The 27696-nt window shown below is 39.8% G+C and overlaps 1 protein-coding gene across 4 annotated transcripts in view; it reads left to right on the top strand.

Annotated features, from left to right (window-relative positions):
• Nucleotides 1-27696, top strand: part of LOC128524136 (RNA-binding motif, single-stranded-interacting protein 1) — a 54828-nt gene that overhangs the window by 15594 nt on the left and 11538 nt on the right. For all 4 annotated transcript variants that reach the window (XM_053496505.1, XM_053496509.1, XM_053496506.1 and 1 more), the window contains exons 2-4: nt 6402-6583; nt 15803-15861; nt 21356-21447. In XM_053496505.1, the coding sequence (XP_053352480.1) occupies nt 6402-6583; nt 15803-15861; nt 21356-21447 (333 nt within the window). The remainder of the gene's footprint in view (nt 1-6401; nt 6584-15802; nt 15862-21355; nt 21448-27696) is intronic.

The following is a 27696-nucleotide window of genomic DNA, read 5'->3' as shown; positions in this document are numbered from 1 at the left end:
CTGATTATTATTGCTAATACTGATAATGACATACCCTAAAGGAAATACTAAACCTATATTGGTTTCAGATTTGACTCCGCATCAACTTTGCATAGAACATAGGCTAAAATTGTCTTAATTGCTGTCATGATCAGGCCTCTGACATTTTGCAGAACCCTTCTACCCAAGCATGCAGCTTATACGGATAATAACATGTCAGTACTGGATCAGCGTAAAAAATCAGGCAGTTCTTTAAGCAGTGGGGTCAGGATTTTATATATATATATATATATATATATAAAATTATTATTTTATTTATTACTATTTATATATATATATATATATATATATATATATATATAAGTAGTTTTATATTTTAAAGTTTTATTTATTACTTAGGCAAAAAAAAAAAAAAAACCAGGTGGGCAATACTAAGTACCCCCTTAATGCTTCCACGGGATATAAGAGGGTTGCAGCCAGGTGCTGCTAATAATCAGCCCTAGATTAATTGACCATCAGCTGGTGTGCAGACCTCTATAAAAGCAATTGTTGCTGCACATCAATCTGGTAAGAGTTATAAAACCATTTCCAAACAATTTGGAGTTCTACAGTTTATTCACAAATGCAAAGCATTCAAGACAGTTGACAATCTTCCCAGGAATGGACGTCCTAGCACATTCATCCCAAGGTCAGACTGCGTAATGCTCAAAGAAATACAAAATGTTCATGAGGATAGATTGATAGATTGATTGAAAGATTGTCTGAAATGTATGCTGTAGTTTTTAATTGAAGTAAGAAACTACTTTACACATTATTTACATTTTAAATAATTACACATTAGTTACATTTTAATTGGTTACATAAGTAAAGTTTAAAATAATAAACAATTTAGATACAGAGCCCAAATATAGGCCTGGGCAAAGTTATTTGTTGAGGTTAATTCTCATTTTACAAATTTGCTGATGTCTTCATGACCGCTACTTCGGACTGGTTTGCGCTTACTGAGCTGATCCCAAATGGTGTACTTGTGGCCACATGGTTATTGTTAACTTAAGCCTGAAAAGTTTGCAAGGCTGTAAGGAGTCTCGTTTCTCATTTTGGGCTTTAAGAGGGTGCTCGCGAACACCCGGGAGGCACCCTTTGGCACAGCCTGCATCAAAGCGGACTCAGCAGTGGTCCTTGACCCACAACTCCTTGCAACTGTGAGCAAGGACTAGATGTAGCAGACAAGATGAAAGTCAAATCATATGTTGGAGTCCTGTACGATATGTCATTTGAACTGGCATAGAACCATCAAGCTGGTGTTTAGGTAGGATCCAACAACATGTTTAAATCGGCGAATCAAATCAATCAGATAACCCGAATGAGATTACAATTACATGTACAGGGTGGCACAAAGTCTGCATACATGAGGAATTACCAATTTATTAAGCAAAACGTAACTATATTTACAACACATTTACATTCAATACACGCACAGAGTCACCTCTCGCAGTCATGATGTAAATGCCTAAGGAGTGCACATCCTTTAAATGAGCTTTGTCCTGCATATTTTCCTGGTACATCATAGCCTTTCTCCTATATATTCTTAAAAGTTGTCTGAAACGTATGCATCATAAATGATGTATGAACATTTTTGGAAATTTTAGGACACCCTGTATGGTGGATCTGTTCATACTGTTACTGTTAAAATTTGCCAATTAGGAAATAGATGATTATAAATTGCACTTTTGACATCAATTGCATCAAATTGTTTCTAACTATCTCTGGCTTATCTGGCTGTAGAAACAATCTGCTCAGGCATTTGCATGTGTAACGACATGCAGGTTTGTGACTCTCTGTCTGTATCTCAGCATGGCAAACCACTGTGAAAACACCACACTGAACACAAGAGGCAACAAATGCTAACTCGTAAAACTCTCAAGCCCTCGATCACTCACACATCTCAGCTATGTCACCAAAGTGTGAACTTGGAGATGGACTGCAGGCCTTAAGGTGCCATTTGGGACAAGGCCATAACCATTGTTTTCACTCAGCTGTACTGTTTTTATTCTGAATCAGTGTTTGGAGCAAAGAGTGTCTCCCCTTTCCCCTTTTTTTGGAGAGAAATTAGACAGCTTCATTTTTAACTTGGGATTCATAAATGCTTAAAATCGGATTCTAAAGAAATGGGCTCATCGATGCAGTTCGGTTACGTTCTCAGAAGCAGCTTTGTGTGAAATTAAAATCCCAGCCAGTGTTTTTTGGCCAATCAGAAACTAGCCAGGTTTGGCCAAAAACGTAGTGAAATATGTACAGGGTTATGAGGACAAGAGCAGAGTGTACTGCCAAAGTGTTGCGTCTTTGCTTTCGTTTTTCCATAGGGAGGAGAAAAGGTCTGGAACACTCTAAAATCCCAGACAGCGAGTGTTAAATTGCTGAGGAGACTTGTGAACGCAGGAAAGACGATCCGAGCCTCTGGAGGACGTCCAGACTGTGATTGCTCAACGCTGTCACTGCCTCATTCCTCGGATTCCTAGCACTTCCTCTTTTCTTGTGACTCCTTGAACATACTGTGAAAGAGAGAGAGAAAGGGGTAATCAGAGTGGAACAGAGGGAGTACTTGAAGAGGAAAAGCTTCCCAGCTCAGAACATCTGTGTCCATGCAAACAGGACGGAAGTGATTGACTCTGCCATACAAGAGCTCCTTTATAACGTGAAGAATAGGGCTATCTAACCGGCGCAGTAAAAGCCTGTCCAAATATCCCCCAAGATTTTCTCTGGTATGTGTGGTCTTTCAATGGGGAACCTGTTTCCGGGTTAATTGAGAGTTTATGTTTTTAGGTTCTGAACATACAGTATCTGATTGGGAATGCACAATTTGATTATACAGGCTATACCAAGGGCCAGACATATGCTACTCAGAAACTGGTCATTATTATGTTGTTGATTTGTTAAAAATATTGTAAAGTCTCACAAGTCTATTTCTTAATCATATCACTTCTTGAGGCATTTTACCTCACAGTTGTAGTAGGTTTTGTACAGCGCACACACATCACACCCTGCCAGTTTGACGCAGTGTTGTCTTTCTTTCCCTATTGCTTACTTTTCATTCCCAGATGTGCCTCTCCGCCTGGTTTGCATGTGAGGACCTTGGCATGCAAGTGGTTTCCTGTGTGCGTGTGAGTGAGTGAGTGTGTGTATCCGTGTGTGTGTGTGTGTGTGTAGAATCCCATGGGGCAGGGAAAGGTTGTATTTGCAGTGTAGAGCTTGTCATGGGGACTATTATGTTTCTGCTAGGCATGCTGAAAATGGCTGCTTCTCCCGCCTGGTTGCAAGCATGCATACATACATTGTAAATGCTGTGTATTTCTTATTTAAAATAACAAAATCAGGTGAATTCTGCAGCATTGCACACAGTCAGCCTTTCTTGTGCTGTGTGTAGAGCTCCTCTGGTTTGAGAGAAGAGGTGGAAAGGGAACAGCACGGAGCACAGTAGAGCAAGATATTCATCTTCATTCAGCAGTGACAGTGTGGAGTTATTTAGTTTGCAGTCAGGAATCAGGGTCCATTTGTACAGCACGCAACTTTTGTTTACTCCTTTTAGACAAACTGGGAGGGTTATTTCCTTAAAATAAGAGAGTGTTTGTTTTTATATTTAAGTTCTATATATAAGTTAGCAGCTAGGAAATCTGCTTATTAGTCAGTCCGGCTAAGGGTAAGTCTTGTCAAGCTCACTTTGTTTAGGCCATGTATTTATTTTAATGATTGTTCGGACATCTTGAAACCGAGCAGCTTATTAAATTCTTGTTATTACAGCTTCAAAACTATTAAGCTCCCTTGGAATAGAAAGCATCTTTTGATTGACATCCAAGTTATTTTTGTAAACACATTTTAAATACAGATTGTGATTGAACAATATGTATTTATATGTATATGTATGTAACCCAGTAGTCTGATGAACACCTACATTCACAGTACATGCGTGTTGTATGTTTACCAAGTGTACGCATGCATGCTTAACTGTTGCCTGTACGAATGTATAACTACTTTCACCCCGGTTTATTGCATCAACTGTCGATTGTCAGCTCTGCTAGTCACGGATAGTTAGTTCTGCCAGGTGCGGAAGGATATGTGTTGGCGGAGCAAATAACCGATTAAATAAAGAAATGAATCATAATCTATTAATAAGAAATGTTTGTATAAACGCCATATCACAGCTGCAATGAGGTCTTAATTGTGTGATTTTGCTTAATTTTAATATAAACCATCCACTTTATTTACTACTGTTTTAGTTAAAGTCTTTGATTCCATTTGTAGGCCAAAGTGAACTTGAGAAAGTTTTGTTAACCTTGATTGGTTTTCAACTCTCTTCATTAAATTCCTAAGCAGGTTTTACATTTTCTGATGCTCATATAACTCACAGAGAACTAAAAATGATTTAGCATGTACTAAATTTTCAAGGAAAGCAGCTCCACCATTGCAGTGAATTATATAGCCCAGACACAGACGGACTCTTCCTTCTTGTGTACAGTATGTTATCACTTTTGTCCTTGTGTAACTAAATAAGCAGTAATCAGTAGCTATGTTTAAATTGACATTATTTCTTCAGTCCAATAGAATTCACAAGCATATAATCAGAATATATAACATTTCTGAATTTCTGCCGGGAATCTAATAGGGAAAGAAAAAATATTTTTCTTTGAGATTTGGTTACATTTTCCATCTTTTTCCAGTACAATTCATCTTCAATGCTTTTAATGGTTACAAGATTCCAATTTCAGCTATGATTGGTTATATGCTTTACTACATGTGATATCTTGAGCCAATTAGTACTCTTTCTTCTGCCAAAGACCCAGTGGTTGAAAGTCTGAAGTAAAGAATGGATCAGAATGAACCGATTATTAAAGGTGTACACCTCACCTCTTATTCCAGCTGAAGGTTCATTCCAATTAGGCCGGATCTGGTCAGCCTGTTCTGACCGAGGTGCTTACATGATGCAGTTTTTATTCCAGGATTATTAGTGGATTATTAGTATCCATGTAAAATTGTAGTCAGTGTGTATAAAACTGCAGTAACTCATGCTAATTATTCCATTTGAAGCTGATCAAACCAGGTTTGCAACAGCGAGTCTTTACGTAAATGTACACAAATTCAGTAGGATTTAAATGTGGACACAAATTCAGTAGAATCCAAATGCTTTCTCTTATGTAAATGCCCCTGTCAAAGATTTATAAGTAAATTTGTTTATGTCCAGCTTCATAAATTTAAAGTTATGTTTGCAGTTATTGATCTGCACAATGATTATTTTGGAGAGTAATAATGAGATATAGAGTACTATGCAAAAATCTAATTTCCTTATATTTAATGATCTGTAATTATGTAGATTAAAGAAACAAATGTTTTCAAAATGAGTTCTTTGTGTAAAACCCTCAGCAGCAACCTCATTTCTACTCTTGTCTGTTTCAACTACTTCAGAATTACCATCCTGATTTCTCATTGGTTCATGCCTTAAGTTAGATGTTCCTGGAATTATCCATAGGCCACTGTGTGGTTTAACAAATGATGAACATTTCTCCCAAACTGTTTCTCCAAAAACCTGACGAAATGGGACTCAGAAAAGTCCTTCAGGACGATTTCTCAAGACTACATGAAAATCTAAGACGGTCTGGTTCTCAGGAAACATATGTAGAAATGAGGACTAGACTTTTCAACAAAAATAATAAAATATATAGTGCAGGTTGGACTGTTTAACATAGCCATGTATAACAAGCAAATTATCTAATCTACGTAAAAAAAATTCTTATATCTGGTGTAATACTGCTGTTTTGTAAGATTTTAGATTTAAAAGTTAAGATGGCAAGTATTTGTCTATTTCACAGATTATATAGATTATCCACCTCTTCCAATTTAATTGTGCGCATGATGTTTTAGAATGGCCCATCAGTGGTGTTATTATTAAATATGTGTAAATGCAACAAGTGCAGATCAGCACAGGATGCATTTAGAGCCTGTGCATTTCAAACCAACATTTGTGGGTAGCTGTCCCACCCATATACTGTATGCATTAGGATCACTACGCTAACACTTTTACAGTAAGTTCAATCAATGTGACACACCCAGGTTCCATTTCTGCTTCGATGCACACATAATAAATGCACCAGGATTTGTGGCGAGCAGGATTAGCCCATGGCTTTCCTGCACTCCTCAGCTAGCTTTCGTTCATCCAATCGCCGTTGGTAGTCCAAATAGTTACACTCACATACAGCATTATTTATGTATTTTAAGTCCAAAGTTACCCAGACCTGCAAAAACTCTTCCTATATCTGTCCCTGCCTTTCTTTTCAACGATTACGTCTAAGGGGTACGTTTGCCTTTCATGCTCAGGTGTTCATATGTACCTTTATGCTGACCTTTTTGTTTTTCTTTCACTTTTATTGCAGCCCCAAGTTGGCCCGTCGTCTCAGCCCATGGCTCCCCCGAGCCCCGGAACCAACAGCAGCACCAATCAGAGCAGCAGCAGCAGCAGCACGGCAGGTTGGGAGCAGCTCAGCAAAACCAACCTGTACATCCGTGGCTTGCCCCCAGCAACCACCGACCATGACCTGGTCAAGCTCTGCCAGCCGTGAGTACACAACTTCCTCTCATTAGCCCCCCTATTGATCTGCTATTGATTCGTCTTTTTTCCTCTTCTTCTCGGCCTTGGCGAATGTGAGACTTAGAAGGGCCGTGACCAAATATTAGCTTCATATGAAGGTAGTAATGCTCCCATAGACTTTTGTGTTACTGGAATGGATGAAGAGATTGGAGGAAAGCCTCCTGCAGATCTGAACAACTGGCTGGGGCTCATTAATCCCAATTGCACTCTGAGAGGAATGAGCTGCTATGAAATGGAGATCGATTACGACTCGAGGAGGGGAATATGGCCTCAAATACACAAACATCAGTCTTGTGTACCAGCATGGCTCCAGATCCACATGCTGGGTGGTATATATGGTTATTATCAGTTAAGTCACAGTGTAGCGGTTGCTGCTTTTGTTAAAGCTGCCCTATAGATATGAAACTAATGATCGCACCGCAGATAGTACAACCATGCATCACAGGTTGTTATGGTGTTATGAGATGTGTAAATACATTCAGTGGTATTTCATTGCGTTCAAAGTCAAGGACCGAGTGTTATAGTAGTCGTGAATATGAGAAGGATGTCAAGGCACATTTCTGTAGCTCTTTTGCCCTTTACATTATGCTTGAGCACCATAAATTCGGTCAGCTTCTCTCAGCATTAATATGCTACAACTTGCTTTTTCAAAGGTCTAAACTGGAAGGAATGTGATTAATAAATGATAAGTTATAATGCCTTGCTGAGCTTGGTATGGGATCTTATAAGAATATTGCATTTTAAAACAGAAAATGAAAAATGACATTGATAGCTGCACAGGAAAGTGCGAGGGCAGAGGGAACTTGTAATAAATATGGCCACAGGATGACCAGCTTCCTGAAGACCTTCTACTGTAAAAGTTAAAAGCCCTCCATTACATATATTTGCTTGACCAGTAAGGTGACTTTGAAATCTCATTTTCCCCTTTTTCAAACCCCCTTGTCAAACACCCCTTTTCCCCCTCATGTGCCCACACACACACACACACGTGCGTGGCCACATGCTGACTTTGAGATGTTGACTTTTGCACATTCAGTCTCTTCCTTCTTCCTCTATCGCTTTCCTGAAGTGTTTTCTCAGGAGGGGCACAGAAGGTAAACTGTGGAAATTTCACATTCCACATTATCGAGAAAGCGAAGTTTCTCACTTCCTGGGGTATAATTAGTTTACCTAACGTTTCAGTTTTGAAACGGACATGTCTAAACACTTAAGAACGGCCATTTAGGGTTGTGGATTAGGGTTCTGTAAGGTAAGGCTCAGGAATGTCATCTCCAAAGCAATAGCTGCATTTAACCTAATCCTATTCTGATAGCTAAAGCAATTTCCCCTTTGACCTTTTAAGTCATGCTATACCAGTCTTTTCTAAAGTGTTCCAAGCCGGTTTCATCTTCTGAGTGGAATAGAAAAATAATCGTTATCATTCACTGTCCTTGTTACATAAAGGCGCAAAATCTCACTGATGGAGTGTTTATGCTTGAAGATACTCATCTGACCTCTGCAGGAGTTTACACTAGAGAGTCTGCTGCATACTTTATTACTTTTTTTTTGTTTGTTTCTGGTAAAATCCTCATCCTCCATCTGCTTTTAAAAAAAAAAAATTTTAATGTGTGATCTTTTTGTCTTGCGCTTACTATGCACTAAAGCCTGTTAGGATACAGTATGTAAGAAAAAGTACAACTGGGCATGTTTTTATAGTAAAACTGTTATCAATATGGTTGATACTGTTAATACTCTGGAGTTGATTATTTTCCAATCACAGCATGTCTCAAAGTATGTTGCTCATCTTTTCTGTCATGCCACATTCGTTCCAACGATGACAAGTTTTCAACTTTAACAATATCATGACAAGTTGCATGCTGTAGGAGTGCAATCCTCCACGAAATAAGTTCCCACTTAAAGCAGTGATAAAAAGTCATCTCCTTTTTTGGGATTCTTCCCACATGTCCTATTGGGGACAGCTACCAAGTAGGGCTTCCACCGAGGACGGCATCTTTCTGAACTGCTGCTTATGAATCATTGGTGAGGAGAGCAGCGTAACACACTCGAAGCAAAGCGCTATCCACCCTCTTATGCTTGCGCGACTGGCTATCGTCACTGTGTGGTGTAGGCGTGAAAGTCTGTCATTCTTACCTCCCTCTGGTTATGGAATTGAAATCATGCCCAGGATTCTTTTGCTCTATTTCTAAGATAAAAAAAATACATATATGTACCACTTGTCTTGCAGAGAAACCTAAAAACAAAAGGCCTCTATCTTGAAGACATTCCTTTGTTTGAAACAGCTTTATTTTGACCGTTATAAACCCTAAAACTTCAGACTCCTTTCATAAATGCTAAATAAACATCTCCGCACAGAAGACTTTACCATGTTAACAGTAACAATGTAACATGGAGATTTTCATCCATCCAGCCAAACGATCTCCTTTAGAGGTTGAAACGATAACATATTAAAATGAGTGCATAAATAAAAACTGTGCTTTGCCTGGCAGTTGGAGTTACTGTCAGTGCTGGTGTTATGAAAAATTAATCAACACTTTCTGGAAACATCAGATTGGAGAGCTTAGCAACACTGTGGTATAACTTAATTTAAGGCATTAAGTTACGAATAATAACAACAACTTATCCATTGTGATATGTAATCTAATTGGTGTAATCCTGCAGTCGCATAGCATTAGTGTTTTTTCCTTCCACTAAGCATGGAAGTTTTAATTTGCATATGCAAGGTGCAGTGTTGTAAATTATATAAATCTTAAAACTTCTATCTGTGTAGTGGTTAGCACTGGCGCCTTGCACCTCCAGGGTCCGGGTTTGATTCCCGGCTAGGTTCGATTACCGCCTCTGTGTGCATGGAGTTCTCCCCGTGCTTGGTGGGTTTCCTCCGGGTACTCCGGTTTCCTCTCACAGTCCAAAGACCTGCAGAGTAGGCTAATTGGCATTCCCAAATTGTCTGTAGAGTGTGTATGTGTGTGTGCCCTACGATGGATTGACACACTGACCAAGGTGTACCCTGCTTTGTGCCCTAAGTCTCCTGGGATACAGTCCAGGCCCCCCGCGACCCTAAATACAGGTTAAACCGGTATAGACAATGTGTGAGTGAGTGTGACCCCTGTCTTCAGAATGAAGCAGGTTCTGAGCCGCTAATGTAAGCATAAACCTAGGGCTACTTACCACAGAGGCTAGGTGGGAACAGCGAGAACCGGGTTGCAAAATATCTTGCATTCAGTTTTGCACTTATGTTTGTGTTTGTGATTATTACTCCCTAAATAATTAGAAATGCTAAATAAGCGTTTTGCATTTTTGTAGCTGATGCGTGCGGCTGTTTGAGCACACGTCTGCTCAAAAATGGTAGCGTGATTTCTGTACAGATTATGTAGGACAGCTTGCTTAGTGTGTGGCTCTGTTCCTACAAGTATAATGCTCAGTTTTCAGAAACACAAAGCTACCTAGTGAAAGATTACGCAATCCGATGCCGTGACCCTGAACAGAAAGTCTCAAACTTCTATTTAATCTGCTGTCTGTTTAAGACCAGAGAGCATGTGTTTGTGTGTGTTTGTGTGTGCGTGTGCGCGCGCACGCCTTATTGGATAGTAGTATGACCCTGAGCAATGTCTATAGAAATCAATAAGCACATAGTGAATAGTAACAGGAGCCTGTATTAGGCTGAGTAATAGGATGAAGGGCAGGAACGGCAGGTGAGATGGCGGTTGCATTGTTCTGCCTGCTGCCTCTCTGGCTGGGACGACACTCTATCTCCTTGTCTCAGTCCACACCAGTCTATGCAATCCAATGCCAATGGATTTTTAGTGAAAGCTAATGGACCGAATGCTTGGTCCTTGATGCCCACCTTGTCTTTCAGTAAACGAGCGAGAAATTTTCGGAGAGAAACCTGAAAACCATTTCATAATGACTCTGTGTTGAAGACAGAGGATGTCTCATTCGCCCTTACCTTCTAATCCCTGCCAATTTCTATTAATGATGTGTTTGGTTTGGGGTGGGCATGGGGGTGGAATTCCTGTAATGATTGATTCACTATGAACCAGTGGAAACCCCCTCATTCTCCTGGCCCTGGAGCCTACAGAGGCGAGCAGGAGGTCACGGCAGCCGAGGGAGACCGGACTGGCGCGGGCTTTAAAGGTCGCTCTCCATAATTGGATTTCAAATCACATAATGGTTTTGGTGTTTGGATATTAATTGGAAGAGTCTAATGCTGTCTTTTCCTCCCCTTTTACCTCCAGCGCTTATGTGATGGTCCTTATACACATAGGACACAAGGTCAAAAGTCTTCTTTTAAAGAAGGTTTCCTGTTTCCCAAGAGAGGTCAGAGGTGAAATTTTCTTTTCACATGTTCTGTGCTGTATCCTACCATCCTACAGCTGTATGGATTTCTTAATTTCTGACCCTTCCCCTGGCCCCGGCGCCTTCTCCCAGAGCGGCATAGCCAGGAATAAATTTGAGGAGGAGATGAGGAAATATCCCAAGTAAAATAATAAAATAACAGCATGACCTGCCTAGTTAAATCGATAAGCGGGACATGCTCATGCATTGTAGATAGATACCAGAAAGTAGTAAGAACGATGCAATCTGCTGTCAGAAAATACCTTTTAGATAATTTATCTGAAAATCATACAAATAAGATGCCAGTATTGGGGGGGATTATATTTTATGCTATCAAAGCAGATCTACCCTTTTCCCCCATGCTGTAAACCTTAAGTACTTACCAGACTGTCAGGTTTATATCTTTGAGCTCACGGTGTAGCTAGCTGCCCTTGAAACAGAAACGGAGAAAAAAAAATGCATGATCCTGATTCCTGATTGGTTATTCCCGTTTCTCACAAAAGCAGCTCATAACCACTGAAGAAAGTGTATAGCTCTTAAATCCCAGAGCATTTTAGTTTTATTTTACGTTTTTTTATTTTTTTTATTAAACATATATAGGGCTCAGGGTTGTACTCATAAGGCTCATGTGCAGTATATCCTTTTTTTCCAGCAAAACCTAGGCAATATAATGAACTAAATTTTATTCCATTTTAAACAACTATACAAATATAACTAGGCAAAAAATAGGTCATACGGGCAAAGAAATAACAGATACACACGGTCACATGTTTTTATGGTTGTTTTTGGTTGTTTTTATGACCGAGTTTTTGCGACGTCCATCGCCATATTCCGGGTAGTGGTACAATTTACACGTTATAAAAATAGTGATAACTCGTTCTACCTGACAGATCCAAAAACCTACATGCACAGTTTGCTCTGTTAGCAAGGCTTCCATATAAGCACATATCAAATATTTATTTATTTATTCATTTTATATATATATATATATATATATATATTATACATTATATATATTCATCATTATAGTGTCATATATATATTCGAATGATTCAAAGGAATTGTTTGAAACATGACGTTTAATTGGTTTGCATGTTGCTGTTTAACATCAAGTTATTTTTGACCAGCAGTTTGATTGGACAAGAGGCATACAATGAGTGCTGATATAGAGTATAACAGCACTGGAACTTTTAACTATATGTATCATGACGCATCAAAGGAGTTTTAATCAGAGGCATTGTGCCCATTTAACTTAAATTTTTTTAAACGAGAACGTTCTAGAAAGTGTTAAATTCTATTTTTGTAGGTGTTTCAGTGAGCCTTATGAATAAATTTTTAAAATCTTTTTTTCTTCTGTATATATTTGCATTTGAAGTCTGAATGGGGCACACAGACACCCCTTTCTGTTTAGGGCATTTCAGGTTCATTTCAGTTGGAGAGACTGTGTAATATCGGCTAGTAGACCCATTACCAGTGCAGCTATAGGAGTCACGCGGTGATACTATGAGCTGGTACACAACTGTGGTCGCGTTAACCACAGCGTTGGGTATGAATAACCAATCTCAGCTCATGACATGACAAGAGTGTGACTGTAGTAAATGTGTAAATTACACGTAGCATCAGTGATTAACTCAGAAATTATTAACATTAGAGTTAATGTTAGCTTGTCAACTTTATTTGTTATTAGTTATTTGTCAGTTTTGTCAGATGAAGATGTTGAGGTTCTTTTTGGAAGTGACAAGGATAAATGGAATAAAAAATGAGTCCATCAGAGCGACAACCCATATTAGATATTCTGCCAGATTGAGGATGAATAGATGAATGCCAGATTGAGGTGGTTTGGACATGTTCAGAGGAGAGACGGTGAATATATCGGTAGAAGGATGCTGAGGTTGGAACTGACAGGCAGGAGGTCTAGAGGAAGACCAAAGAGGAGATTTATGGATGCAGTGAGAGAGGACATAAAGTTAGTTGGTGTGAGAGAAGAGGAAGCAGAGGATAGGGTTAGGTGGAGGCAAATGATTCGCTGTGGCGACCCCTGAAAGGGAACAGCCGAAAGACAAAGAAGAAGAAGTCAGATGACAATGCCATAGCATTGTGCCTCCTCAAAATAAATGCCTCTGCTTCTAATAATTGTTTCTTCCGTTCCACACGGCCTTAAAGGATATGTGATGGTAAATACCAATAACCTGGATCAATAATCTGTTGATAATAGGTGTTTGTAGAACTGTTATATAAAAGCAATATCACACACGAGATCATGGTGTTGCACAGCATGGCTGTCATGTCCCCAATATATGAACGAGTTCTGTTCCCAGAGCTCATTCGTAAGTCCAACATATATTGTTTATGTACAAGGATATTACCACAATTAGCAGTATTTATTAACAGTATATTACAGTACAGTGTTTTTTAGAAACATGCCCATGGTTGAACAATTCATGTTAAAAGAATGAGCAGTCCCTGCTATCTTTTCACCTCGCTCCGTTCTTTTAATTATTCAAACGTCTGTCTCCATCATTATTGCATGGTGCTTCTATAGTACCAGCTTCATCGCCACTGCTTATACGCTTGCTTCTGGACATCCTGGTACGCACGCTGCATAGAAAGCTCGTAACTTGAATGTTCGTATGTAGGGGACCTACTGTACAACAGAACGCCCTCTCAGGTAATGTCGCTTTATTGGGACATTATACATTTTTTGTACCCCAACCTAACAATTTAAACTAGGTTATAATGTATGGTTTACATGTTAACTTTTAAAAATTCCCATACGCTCAAACTTCCTACTTTTTTATCTTATGATGTCATTTGCTTTCAGTAACTATTGGAAAAAAAAGTATGAATGCAAAATGATGGTCTTGTTTGTTATTGCACTACTGCTAAATACGGATTTCTGCTTTGTCTATATTTTAAACTTTCGGGTGGAACTGCTCCAAACTGAGTATTCATTATTCGTTGCACATGAGTGACATGCAAATCTCTGTGGAACAGGTTAGTCAATCATTTCCCACATTTCTTAGAGTGTTATCAAGTTTCCATGATTTTTTTTTTTACTTTATTGTATTTTGTTTTTAGTAGGTCAGGACTTAGGGACGTGTCTGATGCACCATGTGTCTGCAGAGAATTTAGACCCCTTAATTATTCATCTTGTCCTGAAGATTTGTTAGTTGATAATGTGCAGATTCATTTGCTGTCAAGTTTCGTAACAGTTCAACGGGTATGGGACTTTCCCACACAGGCAACCCTGTGTGTTGTCAAAACAGAAGAATTGCATTTCCCCTCTAAGCAATTCCATAAGCAGCTCTCTTGGTTAAAAAAAAAAGGCTGTTAATCTCCTCCAGACAATACCTTGTCAATAGTAGTGTTGTCGCCATAAGTAGACATACCAGTGTTTACAGACAGCTAAATTGCATTGACTTTGTGTGTCTGTGTATCCTTAATGATAATATATCACAACTGACAAGTCTAATAACTTTCAAAAATTAGCTTTTAATTATATTAGGCTTGCAGAAGGGAGACAAATTACAGGAAAAACCTGGCGGTTCTGTTATGCTGGAGAGACATTTTTCTAGTTTGGATCTTTCTGAATTTTGGTTTTTTATGCTCTGGGTCTATTCGTAAGTTCATGCAAATTTATTCTATTGTAAATTTATAATAATGATTTTTTATATGAAATGAAATATTAGCATATATTTTATGCTATGGTCAGACATTTCTGTTCTTATGCCACTATGGCAATAATTTTATTCACAGGACACGAGGACACTCTGAGTGGTTCGAAGAATTTGAAAATATTGTAAAAAAATATGTACTGAGTTTTACAGTAACCAGATCTCAATCTTAACACGCACCTACATTATAAACTGTTCTGGAGGCTTGTGGTACGCCAATGCGTTACTCATAAACTCATAAAGAAAAAATGGAATGAAACATATTTTCTTTTCTTTCTTTTTTTTAACACTTTAGGAATGTGAGGCTAGAATCGAAGAGAAAGAGCGGAAAGGTTAAACATACAAAAAAAAGTGGCTCCGTTCCGAATGAGAAAGATGTTTTGCAATCGATATGAGCATGCCCTCTGGTCTGAAGTTTAAACTGCCGTTATTGTAGCAGGGTAATCAGTTGGGAAGATCAAATGATCGTACACCTTTGCTATGGTGGCCTTCATCTGGAAATGTTTACCCGGATTGTTTCGTTTCATTCGGTCTTTTTCTTGGTGTGTGGCCACCTGGCTCCTTTCTGGGAAACACTCACTTTGGCTCTGAGTGTTTGGGATCCAATGTTGGCTTCATTTGTCAGGCCGGACAGCTTTAACGATACAACTCTGATGGGTTTCCTGTTTGTGGCCCTGACTCTGCTCCTCTATGTTGCTCTTTTGATCTTGAAGATGTAGCATTAGCTGGGAAATGTGCTTCTGAATTAGATTTCGTGTGACAAAGGGAAGTATGTTTGGTGTTCTATATCTTTGCTTTCTGCAGAATGGAAAATTTTGAGCTCGTGTGTCCGCTTTGTCTGAGCGGCAGCCATTTTTCTCCAGCACCAATCACTGCTTCTTACAGGGATGTTTCAGAACCTTCTGTGTCTCATGTTTGTGGGATGATGTCATTAAGTTTTATTCAAGCTGTGTTATTTCTGTGTGTGCGCGCGAGCGTGTGTCTGTGTGTGTGTGTGTGTGTGTGTGTGTGTGTGTGTGTGTGTGTGTGTGTGTGTGTGTGTGTGTGTGTGTGTGTGTGTGTGTGTGTAATGTGTATGTGTGTGCTTGCATGAGTAGGGGGTGGAGTGTTGTAAGATAGACTCCAGCTGTCTGCTGTTTCAATTCATATACCAACACTGTTCTCTTTGTTCTTTTTACAGTTATGGGAAAATAGTATCGACGAAGGCCATCCTGGATAAGACTACAAACAAATGCAAAGGTGTGTATGTTCTGCCACGTCCTCAGCAAGCAACACAGTCCATGCATTCCTCCGATCTTTTCCGCTGAAAGCTTAATGAACGCTTGTAGAATAAGCTAAAGTACACGAAGCAAAAATGCGCCATATGGCGGGTGCGGATCGAATCATTCAAATGCACGACGTGCAATTTACGCGCCTCTGAAGGTATTGCGCGTAGAGTTCTATTTTAAGTTAGTAATAAAAACAATATTTCAAAAAGGCGCACTGCAGAAATAAGAGCACGGCTCTGTGTAATGTTCGAATTTGTTTAGCTAGATCTAAGAGTGGTGCTCGCGGGGCTCGGAAAGTAAGCACCGCCAGTTTGTTTCCGTGAGTTATATAGACTTCAGTGCCCTGTTCTGACTCATGACTTCTTGGCTGCTGTGTGTGCATGCACGAGTAAATGTATGACTCTGTCACCGCTTTGCTATGTGAGGCAGGGTGGATCAGGAAACAGGTCCCCAGGCCTTTAGACAAGGGGGGCGGGGGGAAGTGTCCTCTGTCCCAGCTCCCTGCACTCACTGCTGTTATTTCTGCTCCGGCTTTGCTGACTGGGTCAGACCCTTGGTGAGCTTCCAGGGTGGGGGTGATGCAAGAGAGATGGCGGGAAAGAGATTGAAGGTGGCGGCATAGCTCAGAATCTGGCTCAGTTCCTGGATTTGGCACCTGTGGAACAGCCAGGCCCCGCTGCACCTCGCCGCTGTGATGTGGATTATTTATGCGCTGAGTAATCTCAGCCTGCCTGAGAACACTGACAAGGGTGTGTGTGTGTGTGTGTGTGTGTAATGCACGAGCTGTAATTCTATCTCTTAGTTGACTCTGAGATCTAACCTCTTGGTTGGCAGCTGAGCACACAGTCAGTATCTGTCTATAGCAGAGATGCAATCGAACCTCTGGTGATCCTGTGATCTTCACCATGAGCAGTAAACCTGCTTACTCCTCCAAAATCTTTATTTTCATTATTTTACAATTAACTTAAAAGAAAGAGCTCTTTGTGTTCTATAATTACGCTGTTGCTTTAACATAGAAGTCTATGCATTTTTTTATAAATTTCTAATTGTAGAATGCAGTCTGGTGGCACAGAGGCATAGCAGTTAGCACTGCAGACCCGCACCTCTAGGGTCAAGGGTTCGATTACCACCTCGGGTCTGAGTGTATGGAGTTTGCATGTCCTCCCTGTGCGGGTTTCTCCCACAGTCCAAAGACATGCAGATTAGGTTAACTGCTGCTTTCAAAATGTGTCCGTATTTTTTTTTTGTGTGTGTGTGTGTGTGTGTGCTCCCTGCGATGGATTGGATTGGCATACTGTCCATGCCCATAGTCTCCTGGGATAGGCTCTAGGCCCCCCGTGACCCTGTACAGGATAAGCGGTATAGAAGATGGATGGATGAATGAATGAATGAATAATGCAGTCCCAGCGTCAGCTTAAGCGAGTGGTTGATCTGCCTGTGCTTGCAGTTTTCACTTACAGTGTCCCTGCAGCTTCCACAGCAGTCAGAGGTGACCAGACATCTGACATCTGAGTCACAGAATGCAATGCGTGCATCAAGCTAGTGAACTAGTGAAACTCATAGCCTTGTATGGTGAAATAAGGTATCATGGTATTAGAACTGCATTTCTATTGTTAACTAATCAGTTCCAAGAGCTCATTCTGGTCCTTTACAGATGTGTACTTTATACAGAAACAGATATACAAATGGAGCTTCTCTGTCTTGCTCTGGAAGGCTAATAGCTTTAAGATTTATTTACCTCCTCAGCTTATTTTACGAAAACTACTTCCCAATTCCCACTCGCTAGTTCCCTCCAATTGTCCAACAGATACCACTTGAAGAATGTGACAGATCACACAAGGTGTGTGTGTGTGTGTGTGTATTTTTCTTCCAGGGAAGCCGAATGTGCTAGGAAATGACTTCCTTATCTATGAGCCCATAGACACCTATAACTAGCTAGTATTACCATTCTTCCCCCCAAGAGAGCCCAGTTAGAGTTTTCTTTGGATAAGGTCTTGTGATCTGCCAACAACTGGACAAACTCCTTTCTCTTGTATCACCTGAGTCTTCAATGACAAATTTCAATGACAATGTAGTCACCGATTTTCTGTTGTATCAGCCTTAGAATCTGAAAGCTGCACTGCGAATCAGATCTGAGTTCACTGCATGCTCCAAGCAAGTTTTCAGCTGTTCTATGCACTTTATCTGTCTATTACTTACACATGCATTACACACACACTCCTACATAGGTGCAAGCGCAGTTTACTGTGATTTATTTTGCCAAATGTAATTGAGTTATGGTGGATCCGTCGATTATGTAAAACAGTGTATAATCAGGGGGAAAAAATACTAAAGCAATTATTGTGTATAAAATGGTTTGATTGTGATTAATTCCAGTTTATCTCTCCTTGACCTTGAGTTCCCTTTATCTTTCCTTGAGTTCTAGTAAGTTTCTCAAATAAGCTCTTTTGTTTGCACATGCATTTTATTAAAAAAACTAAGTGAAGCTCTTTATAATCATATGTCTTCATATGTCAATAGTTTTGCTATGTAGCTGTATAAATGAACAAGAATGAAACGCTATAAATATTTAGTATTTTCATCAATTGTATTCATTTATACAACAGTTAGTTCCAACCGATTAGACAAGAAGCTTTCCATGAGTGGTGATAATAGACGGTAACAGTACTGCGGCATGCCAGAAGTGTTTTAATAATCGTTAATTACGCTAACTGTTGGTTGCCAGCATGGGTGAAAGTAGGTCAGTACGGTCCGCATTACTGAGGAGAGAGCAGCTACCTGCCAAAACTCACATTCAATACCAGTCACAGAAGCACTTTCAGCAAGAAAACACATCTAATAATTAGTGCTTTCAATGGATTACAAATTTTAATTAAGTTAATCACAGTCATGGTCTGTAATTAATCATGATTAGTCACAGTTTTAAAATATTTAGATTCGCTTTTATTATCAATGTTGGAATAAGGAAATTCATGACAAATTGGTGAGAGAAAACAGATTATGCAGGTTTCAAAAATTAAAATCTCTTGCAATGGGACTGGCACTGCATGCAGTGTGTGGCAGGGTAGTATGGGGTATGGCAACCCATCAAAGGCGGTTCTCGAACCTAGATTTGAAAATCCGAAAATCTCTAGAGCCTTAGTCGCTGAGCCACCGCTTCCACATTTTGCATCTAATGTATTCTTGTAAAAATAGTTTCCTAAACAACTTTGGTTTTATCCAAACTTCCATCTAGAATCTTTTTAATGAAACTTGCCGTTCAGCACACACAGTGATGTTTCCACACATTATCATACGCAGCCGGGTAACCTCACTGCGATTATTGGAAGCCATTAAGGTCAAACTTGGTTATATGATTAATTTGTGTTTAAAAAATTGCAAATTTCCAGATTAATTACATGCATTAACATGTTTATTTAGATAGCCTTACTCATAACGTTATGTCATCTTAAACAACATTTGTCTCCTTAATGATTGCTTCGAGGTTTTTCCAAATTGCCTCCGTGTTGTTTTTGTTTACACCTAAGGCAAGCTACAAAGCCAACTAGCTTATAACACAAGGCTGAATCCCAAATCCCTCTAAAAACCCCCAAATCAAGGGCACTACTCAGTGTGTGGAACAAGAAAGTGTACACATTACATAGCAAACTAGCTTTTAATTTAATGCTATTTGGCATTCAACCCCCTGAACACGGAAGTTATCTGATATTGTAATGTGGAATAAGTGGAAATATAAAGTAAATAACCCAGGCTTTTTATTACTACCTACTTAGTGTTTTCTCCTCAACTTTTGGCTACATATTGAAGGACTGTAAGAATTTAAAACTACTTTCACTTCTGTTAATTACACTGTCGGAACTGTCGGTCGCCAGCTTTACAATTCACAGTTAGTTAGTTCTGCCACGCGCGGAAGGATATGTGTTGGCATCATTATCTGTTGACGAAAATCTGTGGATGGTAACTGTCATCTAAAAAGAATATCAGACTCAAGGTCGAGCTGTTGTGCCCATCACAGCTGTGCTGATATTCGGTCCAACAACACTCCCTTTCATGTGATACTGTTTAATTATAACGCACAAATACCATTCATATAAATGCAGATTAAATTAAACAGTAACCTGTACATAAAGGGCCTTCATATCCAAAACATAAAAACAAAAATATCATTTTATGTTTTAAAAGTGGAGTTCATCCTGTTGGCAGTCTCACACATCATCCACCATCACGGGTAGCGAGCTTAATTAGTTCATTAGAGAACTATTTATCAATCATCACTTTGGTTAGTCTCCTCCTGATTCAACACACCATCAGCAACTGAAAATCCTAATAACTACCTTTGTCATAGCATTTAGATCAGCTTATGTTCAGAAAGCACAATTGGATATTTCTAACATGCTTTCAATTTTCAAATCCGATATTAGAGATTGATTAAGCAAATGACAGCTTTTATCGATATAATTCAGCAGTTTTAAAATAAGCTTTTGTCTTTTTAATAATTGGTTTTGCCAAATGTTTTATCATTTTTAAACACTGACTACAGTATCAGCTGTGGCGTTGACCTAAATTTTAAACTCATGGTCTGATGCATTTATTAGACTGGTCACATGTCACCCAGTGCTTTCATCATGCATGAAATGTGACAAGTCTGATAAAATTATCAGCATGACCACATGCGTACACCACTGAGGGTGAAAAGTAATCCCTCCTTAAACCCCCAAACGCCTACTGTATTTTCATGGCAATACATAACATGCAAATGTACTGTGAAATGTACAAGCTAGGCATTGATTTGTATGTATTGGTTGTATGCATGTATATATGCATGTATGAAAACCCCTGAACTTTGTGAAATGTTCATGTAGAATGCAGGATCAAATGAACAACATATAACATTTCATTATGTCAATATTGTGCTTCTAGTAGTAGTGTAGTACTGAGGATAACGCTACTAAACTGTTCATAAGGAAAAAAACTGTACCGTGGCTGGTACCAATGCGATTCCCTTGTAGCTACTCATGGAGCTTTACCAGCAATTACGTTCACAAACAAAAGAATACCCTTTCGTTAACCCCTGTTATCTTTATTTAGTCTTTTTGAACTCGGTGTGATGTCAGATGTCGGAATTCTTTAGATACAATCAGATGATTCTATTTCAAGAGTCCCTCTTATCTAGTGATAGACGCATACTTTCCATAGAGTACAATTTCTTCTCTAGTGGAGAAAAAATTCACACACGTCAGGTTGTGTGATCATCTTCCGTGCAATATTACTTGAATGCCTATATAACATGTTGAAACTTCTAAGAATAGGCATACCGCGCTAGCTTTTTAAACAGTCCCACACCCCAGTCAAGTATGTACTGTATTGCATTTACCTGAGCCTGAGAGTCTATGAGATGCTATATTTAGCTGTAATTAAGAAGGTCTCCGACTAAATGATTATATTTATATGTTATATATTCCCAGGTTATGGCTTTGTGGACTTTGACAGCCCTGCTGCTGCACAGAAAGCCGTCAACGCTCTGAAAAACAACGGCGTGCAAGCACAGATGGCAAAGGTAAGAGTATACCTGTTAGGCTGTCTGTCGCTTCTTCTGCTTTCTCACCTGTTACTCTCTTACTCTTGCCCTTATTATCAGGTGGTGTGTGTGTGTGTGTGAGCGAGAGAAAGAGACCTTTAATGGATGTGTATGAATAGTAGCCTAAAAGTCAAAGCTTTGCTTGAATCTCTGTAAAACGAATGAGCTAGATTTCTTGGAATTGTGTTCAGCTGATTCACTGAAGCACTTAAAGCCAAACCCAGTCTTGGTGTCCTGTAGGCTTTCACAGTTCTGTTTTCAATGAAATGAAAAGGTGTCTTAATGAAAGCTGGATCGGCCATGTCGACCGGCCTGTTCTCTGCAGAGGTGTGGCGATTTCTGTTTCTATTTCTGTCTATGTTCATGCCTGTAAAACAGTCTGTCCAAGGTGTGTGTATGTCTGTTGGGTGGAGATAGAGAGAGAGAGAGAGAGAGAGAGAGAGAGAGAAGGAAGAGTACAAAGATAGTCTGATGACAGCAGGGTGACGATATCCAGTGGGAATTCTCCCTGGGGACGTGCCTCTCACACTCGATCTGTCTCACACTCTCTACACACACGGAAATACACAGGAGCCTCTGTGTTCCCTTGACAAGGCTCTTCACTTGCTACAAAGCACAGACTGTTTGCGACGCACCCAGCTCCGGCACTAACATGAACGCATCCTGTAATGTCACTCGTTACACACGCACACACATGCTTTGCAACTAATGCCTAGGTGTTGGCTGCAAATGGCACGATAAAGCCACATCTGAGAGAAACTGGTGGGGAGAGAGAGAGTGAAAAAGAGAAAGGGAGGGAGGGAGGGAGGGAAAGTCACCATTTTCAGTATGGCAGCTTCTTAGCAGTCTTAACCCCAACCCTCCCTGTTTAGAGCTCTCTATTCATTCCTAAAGAGAAGGCACGGTGGGCTGAGTATGAAAAAGGATCAGAGAGACGAAGGAATGGAGAAAGAGAAAGGGGAAGAATGATAGACAAGGGAGGAGGGGCAGGACGGAAAGATATAATAAGAGGGATTACGAGTGGCAACAGGATTTGCAGCTGTGCAGGTTTTCCTGTTGGCGAATTTGACTTCCACAATTAAGCACATTTTGTGTGTGTATGTGTGTGTGCGCAAGTAACTATACTCTTCTCTGTAGTGTGTAAAGCTGAGCTGCTGCAGCAGCAGCTCACTCCCTGCACTTTCACATAGCTCAGCTAAAGCAAAGGAAGTAAATAATTGGCGGTAGTCATGGTAACAGGCCCGCCGACGCCATGTCATCCAGTCCATATAAAAGCTGAGTTCGGCTGTGTGGAGCTCGACAGGCGGGTACGAGCTGCCGGACTCGCCCCTCGCAACCTTTTCCATTTCCAATTAGAGCTGCAGTGGTCGGGGGGTGACATGGGCGAGCTTAAGCCTGGCTTTTGTTCCGCGCTCACTAGGAAGTTAAGATCTTCCCTTTAACTTTTCTTTTAAAGGTTTTTCTTTCACCGATAGGACAATGAAGAGCCAGCCTGCACAGACTTAACGAACGCCTTCCCCATTCTCTGAGCCATTCTTGATAGGTTTCATTCACTAATTTTAAGCTCTGTGTCTGTTTGAAAGGTGTGTAAATAAGGGGGCAGGAAATTCAAGTGCTTCTCGGGAGTTTGTTCAAACACATTTTCAGTCGCTGACAAAAGCAACGTAAACATACGCTGTTACAACAGAGCGCTGTTGAATTCTTAAATCGGATTTTTCACAAGACGTTGATTAATGTCTAAAACCAAAAGCTCTCCAAGTAGTGTTTATTGTATATGATTCAAATCAATGTGATTCACTTAAAAGCGGTCCCGAATATTTTGTAATAAATCACGATATGAGGAAGCAATTTGAACCCAAAAAAAAACGTTAAATACCTTGACGTACAGTATGTGTAATCGATTGTATTTTGTGCGACATTTTGACGCGGCGCTCCTTGTTCCTTAATGTGTGTGTGTGGGGTGTTTGGGGGGGTATCAGCAATTGTGTCCTGCAACATTTTCAGGCGGCCTCCGCCATGAGGAGGAATCAATGATCCCATCGTTTTCGGGATCAATACCATTCCCTCTGTATAAAATTCTTTGAGGGTACGTCAGAAAAACGATATTTTTTGGTGATCCAGTAGGTTTGCACTATGAAGATGCGCTGCTCATTACTGTACGCCACCATCCAGTTGAGAAGTCGAGTGACTGGTAAAGGGGTACAATGTTAAATGGTGCGATGGATGTCTGGTGCCGACCTTATCGGTCCGACTCGGGCATCAAAGACGGGGTCGAAGCTCCATATACTGAGGAGCACATTGTATGTTGTTTAGGTCAGATTGCTTCGTTCTAGCGACAATATACAGAATATTCATGGCCTCTTTCGCGTGAATCACCCTGTATTATTATTATTATTATTATTCTTGTTGTTGTTGTTTCTGTAGTAACAGCTTCTTTTTCACAGAAATTTGTCTCATTAACTTTAAACGTGTATGCAATTTATAATTCTGTGTCATTCTAAATACATTATAATTAATCAATCATCTGTAATTATAAGTGTTCGGAAAATTACCATTCGCATGAATAAGGACTGCGGCGCATGCTGTTATGGGAAATTCATCAACCTCAGGGTCCTCCACTTTGCCTCATGCTGCATCATCCCACATTTCTATGAAGCCATGCCTTTTTATGTTTCATTCTTTACTTGAAGTACAGCTGCCGCCTGGGCTGGGATTGCAAGGGGACGCACGCTGAGCTGGAAAGAAAATGTGAATGATTTTAGAACGAGTGCCTAAAACCATAAAGACTAATGAGAGAATCAAGGAGTGTTGCACACATCTTTCAATTCTGCAACACTGTGCAAGTGTGTAGAGGCAGTGTGCGTCTGAATTACTGCAGTAAAAAGTCTATGGCCTGGTGACTGTAAGTTCTGTCGATCAAACACTGTACTGCAAGCTCTGTTTGAGTGAGTGTGTGTTTCGTGTGTGTTTCCACTCCCTCACGCTGTGCATTCTATAGGAAGAAGGGTGTTAACAAGAAACATTAAAGCTGATTACTGGCTCCCACCTCCTACACATTTACACACACACACACACACACACATATATGTATAGATACAGTACATACATATCCACGTATCCTATCTCTCTCTGTGGACTTTATATGCAGTATCACGAGACCGGAGCCGTTTCCATGGATCGCTCCTGACCTGCTTCTCTGCACACACAGATGTCTTATTGAGATCTGCCAAAATTCTGTCCTGCTACAAACTCTCCTGTTTATATAATGCCCACATGGTCACACATATTTACTCAAATACATTTACAAATATACCTCTCCTTAAGTTTGAGCCCACATTTAGTTGCATGCGAAAGTTTCGGCACCCCTGGCCAATCTACATATTTTATTGACTTTTAAAGTGAAAAGAACACATTTGTCAGCAAATATGAATTCACATACTAAGGAACTTCCCCCTCAGCAAATATTACAGCTGTATATTTTGGATCATTCTCCTGTTGTTTAAGGCAGCGCCTTTTCAGCTTCAGTTTCCTGACTGTCATTTTTCTTTTAGAATCTGCTGATATTTACTGGAATCCATTCTTTCATCTGTCCAGGCAGTATTTTATGTACTGCTGTCTGCCACATAAACCCAAACACATCACTGCAACAAATGACATCTAAGCAAGTGAAAATATCTAGATTGTAGTCACGCTTATCTGCTGTCTTAATATGCGATTATATCAACGGCTCTGTAAATATAAGATTATGAGGCATAGTATTAAGACAGTTTCTTTCTTTCTTTTACATTTTTTAAGACATTTAGCCATTTCTTGTCTTGTGTTGTTCTACTGTTAGATAATTGTGCTGAAAATAATTCTAAGCATTTATTTCTAGAAGGAAGCAAAATTATCCGCCAATGGAATGAAAAAAATTTTTTAAGCCTAAAAACAGGCTCGATAATCGTAGATTTTGGCCTCCCGAGTGGCACAATGGTAAAGTGTCTGCCCTAGCATTCAGAGATCTCAGGTTTGATTCCCAGGTGATGTTACGGCTGTATCTGGATCTCCAGAGAGCAGACTGGCAGTTCTCTCTCTCTCTCTCTCTTTCTCTCTTTCTGAATGGCATACCTGCACTCTCTTTTCATGTCAATCATAGCACTGCTAGCATCTGTGAGCTCACACAAATGTAAAGTGTATTGCTCTATCCCGCAACATTGCATGAGCAGCAGTTCGAAAAGCGGGTGACGGTCCTCAAGTGTCTCAGAGGAAGCAAGTAATAGTGAGGATAGACAGAATAGTAGAAGTAATTGTACTAGTAGTGTTGATAGTTGGCGCTGAGTAAAAAGAAATTAACTTAGATTTTTCTTTATTGTATTCTTATCATAAGCAACAGTATATTTAATTAATAGATTTAAGATATTTTCACTTGCAAGCATTTCATTTGTTTTGTGTGTAGACAACCTGCCATACTTACTAGTAATAAAACGATGCTGCTTTTTTCACCCAGACATGCCATTGGTGATTGTGTGCTAGAACTTCTATTTTTACTTAGAAGTCAAGTATGTGTTTCCAAAATGCCCCTGGCTTGTATATATATTGTTTCCATGCCGGAGTTATCAGAAGGAAACCTAGAGCTGTGACCTCATCTCAAAAGCGAAAGTCTTATTTATGCAAATCATGTTTGTGCAAGTAATGTTGCCGAGCTGAATGGTGCATCACCTCTCCTGTTTCCCTTCTCGCTAGTCCTTAGTTTCATTTGGGATTCTGCTTTTGCCTTTCTGCATGAGTATACATGCAATTCTGTCAAATTCCTGAGTCCTGCCGGTCTTGCCTTGACTTCCACAGTTCTCCTTAACTGCCCTTTTTATTGACAGTGTGAAAAGTGGAAATTGTGAGCCGGAAGATATCTTTTTATAACCTTCGTCCGCTTTGGAGGCATCAGTTAGTTTCATTTTTAGATCCTAATCCAACTTCTGTTTGTTGAGCATTAGTACAAGGTTTGACGAGTCAGAGAACTGCATTCTGAAAGAGTTACTGATGACAGTTCTTGAATTGCATAATGAGTGCATGAAGATAACAAATAAACTCTGTTCCATTTAATTCAGGTTAAGAAATTTCCCACATCTGGTCATATATTCACCAGACAATTTTTAAAGAATGTATAAGACTTCTGTTTCCTTGTAGAATTGTTCTTAATGGTCTTAATTTCTACATTGGTCGTTACTTGAAATCCTGAGCATTTTGTTCGGTTTTGTTCATCTAAAGTGTGTGTGATTAACACAGCCAGAAATTTCAGCATGTTTTCTTTTACTGATAAAAGAACAGAAAATTCTGTTTAATTAAATTTCAATAGCAATGAAGTCTAAGGATAGTTGAGGCCCTCGGTAAACGTTTATGTGAAGCACACATTTTTGTATAATGCTCTCATGAATACTTCACTCACACGTGTTATTTAGTTAAGCCTAAAATGTGTCACTTGGAAAGTGGAGTAAAACAGTTTTTGCTCGGGTGTACCAGTTTCGAATCTTTATGTATACTGTAGGCCTACATTGAATAAATGTTTTCAAGTAAGCGGTTTTGACATTCTTTGCTCAGACCAAAAAAGAGTAACATTCCATAGAGGTTAGGTTGCGGGAGGTTGGTGTTTTTTTTTTTTTTTTTTACTATTTAAACAGGTTTTGTGGGTATAGTATTGACAAATCTGCCTTGCTTGTCTCAAATATTCATTCTTCCCACATGACCCCTACACGCCCCCCCCCACATCCTCATTCCAAAAGGTCTATTTATGACCCTGTCTAAAATACATCTCATTTGAGCCCCATGAGTATGCGGGATTGAGAAAACCTTGCCATTCCAACGCCTTTCAATCCTAACGCACTGTAATCCCTGTAAACCCCAAAGCACTCTCGAGCTTTTAATGCCAGCGCTAAGAGCAGTAATTTAGCATTTGCCTGTCTGCAGCTAGCCAGCATCTAACCATCTTTGCTAAGCTCCTCTCACACATTTAACCCACTAATCTGCTGACCAAGCAGTCTTCCCTACAGGACCAAATCATATGGTGCACACATGAGGTCAGTGAGCTGTCCTTGATTCCCAACCAGCAAAGTCGTTTAATTACCGCTGGAGGTTTCCCTCGCTTCCTCTGGTGAAAGTGATGGATCTGTTGAAAGTCAGCCCTGAAGACAGGACAGCATTAACATACAGAGTGCCCTCGGATATGATGGGCTCTGTGCCTGGCTTTGATTTGTG

Source organism: Clarias gariepinus, chromosome 5 (assembly GCF_024256425.1).
Source record: "Clarias gariepinus isolate MV-2021 ecotype Netherlands chromosome 5, CGAR_prim_01v2, whole genome shotgun sequence".
NCBI classification, from domain to species: domain Eukaryota; kingdom Metazoa; phylum Chordata; class Actinopteri; order Siluriformes; family Clariidae; genus Clarias; species Clarias gariepinus.
The sequence above is the reverse complement of the archived record's forward strand: the minus strand, read 5'-3'. Positions and strand labels throughout refer to the sequence as shown.